The sequence below is a fragment of the Sitophilus oryzae genome, unplaced genomic scaffold, assembly GCF_002938485.1.
Source record: "Sitophilus oryzae breed Bouriz unplaced genomic scaffold, Soryzae_2.0 scaffold_549_pilon_pilon, whole genome shotgun sequence".
NCBI classification, from domain to species: Eukaryota; Metazoa; Arthropoda; class Insecta; order Coleoptera; family Curculionidae; genus Sitophilus; species Sitophilus oryzae.
In genome coordinates this window covers 46,510-54,598 of record NW_022147139.1, presented here as the reverse complement: position 1 = coordinate 54,598, position 8,089 = coordinate 46,510, and the positions used below count along the sequence as shown (strand labels likewise).

Sequence of the window (8,089 nt, the reverse complement as noted above, 5' to 3'; positions counted from 1 at the left end):
GAATTGATATAAATTAAAAATAGTGTTGGAGCTATGATTGATCCCTGGGCAACGCCACAACAAAGACTTTTTTCAGAGCTAGAGGTACCATTAACAGAGACATATTGTTTTCTAGGACCCATGAAATTTCTAAACCATTTTTGAGTAATGTTTACAAAACCTAGACTATTTAGTTTAGATTGAAGAATTTCGTGATCCACAGTGTCAAATGCCTTCCGAAGGTCAAGCGAAACTATGGCACCTTTTTGTTTATTATTGAGATTTTTTTGAATATCACATATTAGGTCTGTGGTGGCTGACATAGCATCGCTTGACCCTCGAAAACCATATTGACCCGGGTAAAAAAAAGTAATACTATTCAAAAACTTAATCAGCTGTGAGTTAACAATCTTCTCCATCACTTTTGATAATATAGGTAGAACACTGACTGGTCTATAGTTGTTGGGATTCTGGATATCGCCACCCTTGAACAATGGTAAAACTCTTGCCAATTTCATACCCGCAGGAACCTCACCACCGTTGAAAGATTGATTCAAAAGCTTACACAGGATACTGCTCAGTTCAAAGCTGCATGCTTTTACTGTTTTTGTATCGATGTCATCGTGACCCGGTGCTTTTTTCGGATCCAGGCTCTCAATTGTTTTAAGAACTTCTAGAAAGTTTGTATCCTGTAGCTGAAATGATTTGTTACACACTGTTTCAGTCTCTGTGTTTAATTTACATTTATTTATTTTTGATGCTAGGGAAGAAGCGACTGTGCTGAAGAAATTATTGAATTGTTCACTTATATTTTTGACATCAGTGATTGTTTGATTTTGTATTTTTAGAGAAGGTACATTTTTCTTTCCCGACTTGTCAGTATTTGTTATTATTTGATTCAGCACTTGCCATTCCTTCCTTGTATTACCTTTAACTTGATCAAATTTTCTTGTAAAATACTCATTTTTAGAATTCCGTATTATATTTTTCAAGTGTTTTTTGGAGTCCTGGTACTTTTGTTTTAGGTATCCATTGTTTGGGTATAGTTGTGATTTTTTATAGTAGTAGTCATTAGCTCTGATAGCCTGTTGAATATCCTGGTTGAACCATGGTTTGTTATTGTTTTTCACATTCATAGTTATATCCCTGTAGCTTGTTCCTTTTAAAAAGCACTGGGTGACTAGTTCATAGTTCAAGTCTACACTATTTGTGTTGCTGTATGTTTCATCCACCTTTAGTAGCTCGCATTTTATTCTCTGCAGATCGACTATCTTTTTTTTGTAAGTAAGTTGTCTGGATTTTAAGTCTTCTTCCTTTTCTATGCTAAGGTATTGCAAATCATGGTCACTTATTCCAGCTTTTATGATTCCCAGCTTTGCTTGGGGATTTGGTATGTTTGTGATTATGTGATCTATGAGGTTGTGTGATTTCCTCGTTGCTACTGTCTCATTGCAGATGTAAAACCCATTGGATGTGCATATATCCCTTATTCGAGAGCTGTTAAGGTTGTTTGTGAGGAGGTCTATATTTAGGTCTCCTAGGAGCCAAACATTTTGGTTGTTTTGCCTACTAAGCTCTTCTTCAAGAAGATGTAGAGTAACTTCCACATCATTCCTCTTTTTAGAGGGATTGTATATTGCAGAGAAGCAGGTTTTTAGTTCTTGGATGGATACAAGCAGGTACGTTATATTATTCCTTTCCACTTTCTTTAGGATATTTCCAGTTAAGTTGTTTTTTATAAATATTGCACAGCCACCACCTTTTTTGGTTCGGGATGAGTATGTTACATTGTAGCCTGGTAAGTTATAGAAGTTTTCTTCATGCTTTTCAACCCATGTTTCTGTGACAATTATAATGTGGGTTTGTATTTGTATATGTGAAATGTAAGCTTGGAGTTTGTCTAGTTTGTTTTTTATGGAGCACGCATTAAGATATAGTATATTTATACTTTTATTGTTATTAGATAGGGAACGATTGAGGAGATCAATTGATTCAAATTGCCTGACAGCAATGTGGTTATTATTCATTGGAGAGATCATGGTTAGAATCATGGTTCTGGTCGTCAGTTACCAGAATGGAGTTGTTTTTAAGTTGCTCTATTTGTTCAATAGTATTAATTTTAATTATTGTTGATGTATCCGATTTACGACAAAAAATAAGGCCATTTTTGATCCATATGTGTTTGTAGTTGTGTTCTTTTAGACTTCTAGCATAGTTATGGAGGATTCTCACCTCTTTAGGTAGGTCCTCATTTAAGAAGATGTTTCTAACTTCACAGTTGAGATGAAGCTCATCGGTTGTAATTTTCCCTTTTGCTTTCCTGCTTAGCATGATATCAGTTTTTAAGCCTTCGGAAGCTAGTGTTAGTAGGATTGGTTTTGAAGGCATTTTGCTAGGGAGAGTTCTAACCGAGAACTCATTATCTTGCAGTTCGACTTTTAACAACGTTATATACAGGGTGTCCCAGAAATAAGTCCAAGTATTTTAAGGGGTGGTATATCTGGTCAAAATATTTTTTTTAATTTTTACCGTTTTTCAAATAAGTCCAAAATAACCGAGTATATATTTTACTTTGAAATTTTCCAAAAAAAATGATTTTTGCTAATATTTTGAGAAGCACTGGGTCTTTTCTGGATTTATATGTTGCCATATTATCAGTAAATTATGTTTTTTAGTAATTTTCAAAATGATTTGTGATTTAAATCTTTATTCCGAAATAGAGAAAGAATTAAGCCATTAACAAAGGCTTAAATATTGTAAAAGATTTTTGTCTTTTTGGAAAAGATATCGTCATTAAAAAGATTAGAGTCTTTCAGAGCTGCAAGCTCATAGAAAACTTAAGTCCTTTTTTTATTTAAATTATTTTAATAACTTAAGTCATTTGATTTTAAGTAATTTTCGATAGCTGACTTAAGATTTAAAATATAAGTCTTCTTGAAAACGATTTCCGAATTAAATCTTTATTCCGAAATAGAAAAAAGATTTAAGTCTTTTTAGAAAAGACTGGGAGAACTTTCAGGTTAGGGGCTTGGAACACCCTTAAAAAGAAAATTCCACTTCTCCAACTCCCAGTGGATGATATAATAAGAATTTACAACTTTGAGAAACACCTCACTGTAGTATTGAGTAATAAAAAGGATTGGAAGGAAGAAACGCTTACTCAGCATGTAAAAGACCATACCATAACGTGGTATACTGATGCTTCCAAAATCAAAGCTTTTTTTTCCAAAACCAAAGCAAAACAGGGATAGGAGTATTTAGGCCGAAAACTAAATACTCCGAACCAATGCGCACCTACCCCAGTATCCTTTAGGTAGATATTTACGCTCTCGAAAGATGTGTACAATTTATCTTAGATAGGAACTATCGAAAACAGGAAATTGCCATCCTATCCGATAGTCAAGCAGCACTAAACACGATCAACTCAGTAACCATCAATTCGAAGTTTGTCAAAGAATGTCTAGAGAAGCTCAATAAGTTAGGCAAATAAAATAATGTCCTCCTAATCTGGGTGCGTGCTCACCAAGGGATAGAAGGCAATGAAAAAGCAAATGATCTAGCTAGAAAAGGAGCGAACACTCCACTAACTGGATAACTTTTATAAACGACTTATACAATCTTATATAGAGGAACCGCCATTGAATGTAGGTGAACTTCGTTGCTGTACGTTTTCCCTGAATTAATAAAAAACAAAGATAAAATAAGAATCATATTCATCAAAGCTTGATTGGTACCCTTGAAAAAATCTCGTTCGCATACCGTAAGTAACCACACACAAACCTACATTGCTTAACGGTAAATAATACTCTATGGTACGGCCGAACCTCTCGTGCATAATTCACATCGCGTATTATATCTGTAATTAAATGCCGCGTGATTGTGGGATGCAGAAAAAAAATCAACAGTCAGAACGACCCGTACGAGCATATTTTACTGTGTATATAACTGATCAACATATTTATGAAAGTAATATATTCTCTGAGTCAGAAAAGAAGATCAAATAGATATATTGATACCATTTTACAGTTCATTAAATAGATATACGATGATACATAAAAATAAAAATGTAAATATGGAAAAAAGTGGAGAACTAATTATACAGGCATTATTTTTGATACAAAATTCACTGCCAACGTATACCGTGTGGTGCATCGGAACGCGGGACTAGGGAACGCAATCCCGCACCAAAATCTCAATCCCGCGGTATTAAAGCAATCAATCCCGCGGATCCGCAAAATTGCGGGACTATAAACAATAGTCATACATTTGGTCCTAAATGGTACGAAAGGCATTGTACATTTTGCATAGGCCCACAATATATTGATATAGCGTGTATCTTAAACTAGCTGTACAGAAATTTGGACCGATGTATACAGGGTGTTCAAAAAATATATTTAATATTAAATAAACTTAAATTTTATTATAATTTATCTACTTATTTTATAAATAAAAATATTATTCTGATGTTGAAGTTTTTTTAACTTGTGTTAGTTATCTGCTTTTATGCAGAATGTACAAAGCTTTTTGTACCATTTAGGACCATACATATATGATTAAAAATGCATAGTTTTCGAAAAAACGTCGTATTTTCCTTAAAACAAAAAAAAAATAAAAACCGATCAAACTGTTTTTTCTAATTTCGATACAAATTAGTCGTACTTGGTAAAAATTTCGATTTTTTAAAAATTGTAAATTTGCGGGAAAAAAAATTCACGACCGAATTTTCACACTCTTATAAAACACCCTGTATACGAGAATTCGCTAAATATATTTTCGAAAACCACATAGCATCTTAATCACAATAGATATCTAAAACCTGGTCTAAACCGCATTACAAAATCTTTTTTAGTTCAAGAGATATTCAACTTTAAATTTACCCAAAATTTTTGCTTGTCCCGATAATTATGTCCGGCAGTTTATTTGACGAAATTGTCCACAAGTACTAGGTAAACGCTTTTCTTCACTTACACACATACCTACGCCAGAAAGAAATCTAACAACTAACCTGTTTGTTTCACTTATTTTTAATGGCCAAGCCGTAAGGGGAATCCCCCGGGTTCCGAGCGTCGGCGTCGACGAATCGACCCGGAACGAAGCGGTTTGACCTTGATCGAGATCGATTCGATTACCCAGGAGTAATTAGTAATGTGTCGATCCCGCGGAACCCGTACGGTAAATCCCGCAACTTTGATGCCGCGGAATCTCAGAGGGATCCAGCATTTGCGGGATTGCATTCCCTACGCGGGACATAGGAAATCCAATGTAAATTTTGAAAAGGTCAAATATTATTTCCCTAGATGATTTTATGCAAAAATTGTATTAGACTTTTTTGAAGAGGCGTTAAAGTTGTACTGTTATCTAGAATTCTAGAATCGTTTTATTTGGAATATGCATCTAAAAGTTATTAGCAAAAATCTATCTTCAAATTAGTAAATTTTATAATACGGCCCAGAGAAAGCTACAATTAAAATACCAGCAAAAATATGATTATATCTTATATCATTGTCAAATTCGATGTCACATTTTTTTTTGTTTACAAGAATTTTTCTGGTTTGAAAAGGGTGGTTAATTTTCTTCCGAATTGGAATGATCATTTAATAAAGAATTAGTTGAACTGAGACTAGTATTCGCGGTGTATGACTTGTTTGCTGTTCATTACTCGATCACTCGCAGGCCTCGCTGTTACCACATTCACATATATCCACAATAATTTAACAGATAAAAGAAATATTTGTAACTGAAGGAACTTTATTAAAGTATACTAATTAATAGAATGTTTACATAATCTTGTGACCTTTTCCTACTCTATCCCCAATAAAGGGGAGCCAATGTTTTTCTTTTCTTCAAGATGAAGAATATTCAAGTCATTGTTGTTTTCTTCCTGTTCAATTATTTTTGTCTTCACACTTCCACGTGCTTAATACCTTAGTGCCTTTAGTTTCAATTCTCTGGTCTATTCTTTAAAACTGTTGCCTTATTCAGTATAGGCTTACCGATGATTGAGCTGCGAATATATCTACCACAGCGGGAATACTATTTCCAGCAAAATGCTGTTTAACCATCGGCATCGTAAGTTTTTCAGAAGTTGTAAAATTCATAATTATTTTATACCAAATTACTTTGTTTGGTACCTTCAAATTTTTGTAAACAAAATGTGACATCGACTTTGACAATGACTCAATCACATTTTTACTGGTATTTTAATTGTAGCCTTCTCTGGGCCGTATTATCAAATTTACTAATTTGAAGGTAGATTTTTGTAAATAACTTTTAAATGACCATTCCAAATGAAACGAAGTTCTAGTCAAAAGTACAACTTTAACGCCTCTTCAAAACCTAATAAGCAACTTTTCCAAAAAAAACATCTGGGGAGACAATATTTGATCCATTTGTAGAATGTAGAATGAATTAATCACCGCGACCTACAGATTCCCATTAGGTAGTTCCTTTCTTGAGTTATAAAGAGTTGTAACTCATCATACAATCCATAACTCATCATACAAGGCTTTGACAAAAGCAAATATCTGAGACGGCTCCACTGAGGCTAGCTCTCCATCCTCGACATCAGCCGTACCAAAGTTCATGGCACGAATGCTCGCCGTCTCGGCGCACTAAGTAATAAGGTGTTCTAGTGTTCCCCATTTTTCCCACAGAACTTGCATTCGCCGTTGTTTCAGCTTCAGCCCACTGAGATGCCCGCCGTATTTCGCCTTCGCTTCCATTTGTTGAGCTTCTGGCATTCTTTGACCAACCTGGAATTGATGGTTACTGAGTTGATCGCGCTAAGTGCCGTTTGACTATCGGTTAGGATGGCAATTTCCTGATTTCGATAGTTACTATCTAAGATAAATTGTGTCGATAGCGTAAACTCTTTGTCTGAAGGATACTGTAGGTATGCATTGGTCTGGTAGTTTTCGGCCTATAAATACTCGTATCCCTGTTCCTACTTTGGTTTCAGAAGCATCAGTATACCACGTTATGGTATCTTTTACATGTTGAGTAAGGTACTTCTCTTCCTTCCAATCCTTTTATTACTCAATACTCAATAGTGTGAGGTGTTTCAAAGTTGTAAATTTTGGTATGTGATCCACTGGGAGTTGGAGAAGAGAATTTTCTTTTTGAGGGTGTTTTGAAGCCCCTGACCTGAAAATTCCACCAGTGTTTCTGCCAATGACCATTCTAATCATTGTCGCATTTGCATAACTACCGACGACAATGTTAGGTCTAGGATGATCTCCATTGCTGTTGTTGGACTTGTCCTCATGGCATCTGTGATGCAGATACATGCTAGTATCTGTACTTTACACAGGTTTTGTCTTGCTGTACGTTGCTCTATAGTTTTGTGTACCAAGAAACTGCTCCATAAGTAATCATGGGTCTACTATCACAAGAGCATACATCTAGCGCAAAATGTTAGAAGATCCATTTAAATTTATATGTGATTTCCTATGTCCCGTGTTCCGATGCATCGCAGTACTATTATATCATCTAAAAAAATTACGTAAATTAACTACGTGGTGTTACCAATCTGTCATTCTCGAAATCGTAATTGCGCAATTTAACGAGAGAATCGTGTAAATCATTATCGAAAGAAGAATAATATTCTTTTCCTACACGTTTTGTTTCACGTATAATAAGTAAGAAAGTAATTTGCGTTATGTCGAAGTGCATAGCGTTGCCGTGCTGCCGAAGCTATTACCACCCTGTAGAGAAGCCGTTACGTCAACACCATTAGACTTACGGCTTAAATGGACTTTTGTTGTAATCTTTCCGGACATATTAAAAGAACATTAAAGCCAGTTACTTTGTTATTAGATATTAGCGAAAAATAGAGTAGGAGCTTTGTAAGAAAGAGCGTAGAGCAGGAATTTTTTCGCAGGCTTGTTGTTTAGAAAAGAAATTCTGACAGTTTGATGATTGATGTGTTTTGTATTCTCTCTTGACTGTATCTACAAAACTGGCTTTGTCAAATGTTACGTTTGCATCAACTATGGGATAAAAAACAATTAAAGATGGATTTCATGGTGTGAGTGAAGTTCCCTATATAACTTTAGATAAAAACGACATTTGGTATGTTAGTATAGCAATGTAACCGAACGAAGTACACCAA

General features: G+C 34.9%; 1 protein-coding gene across 1 annotated transcript; it reads right to left on the bottom strand.

The window, feature by feature from the left end:
* Positions 1 to 428: 428 nt before the first annotated feature.
* Positions 429 to 2,030, bottom strand: LOC115886949 (the record flags this gene model as incomplete). The annotated part of the gene is made up of 1 exon (XM_030906277.1): positions 429 to 2,030. A coding segment is annotated over exon 1 (1,602 nt), but the record flags the coding sequence as incomplete, so codon positions are not given.
* Between the last annotated feature and the right edge of the window lie 6,059 nt (positions 2,031 to 8,089).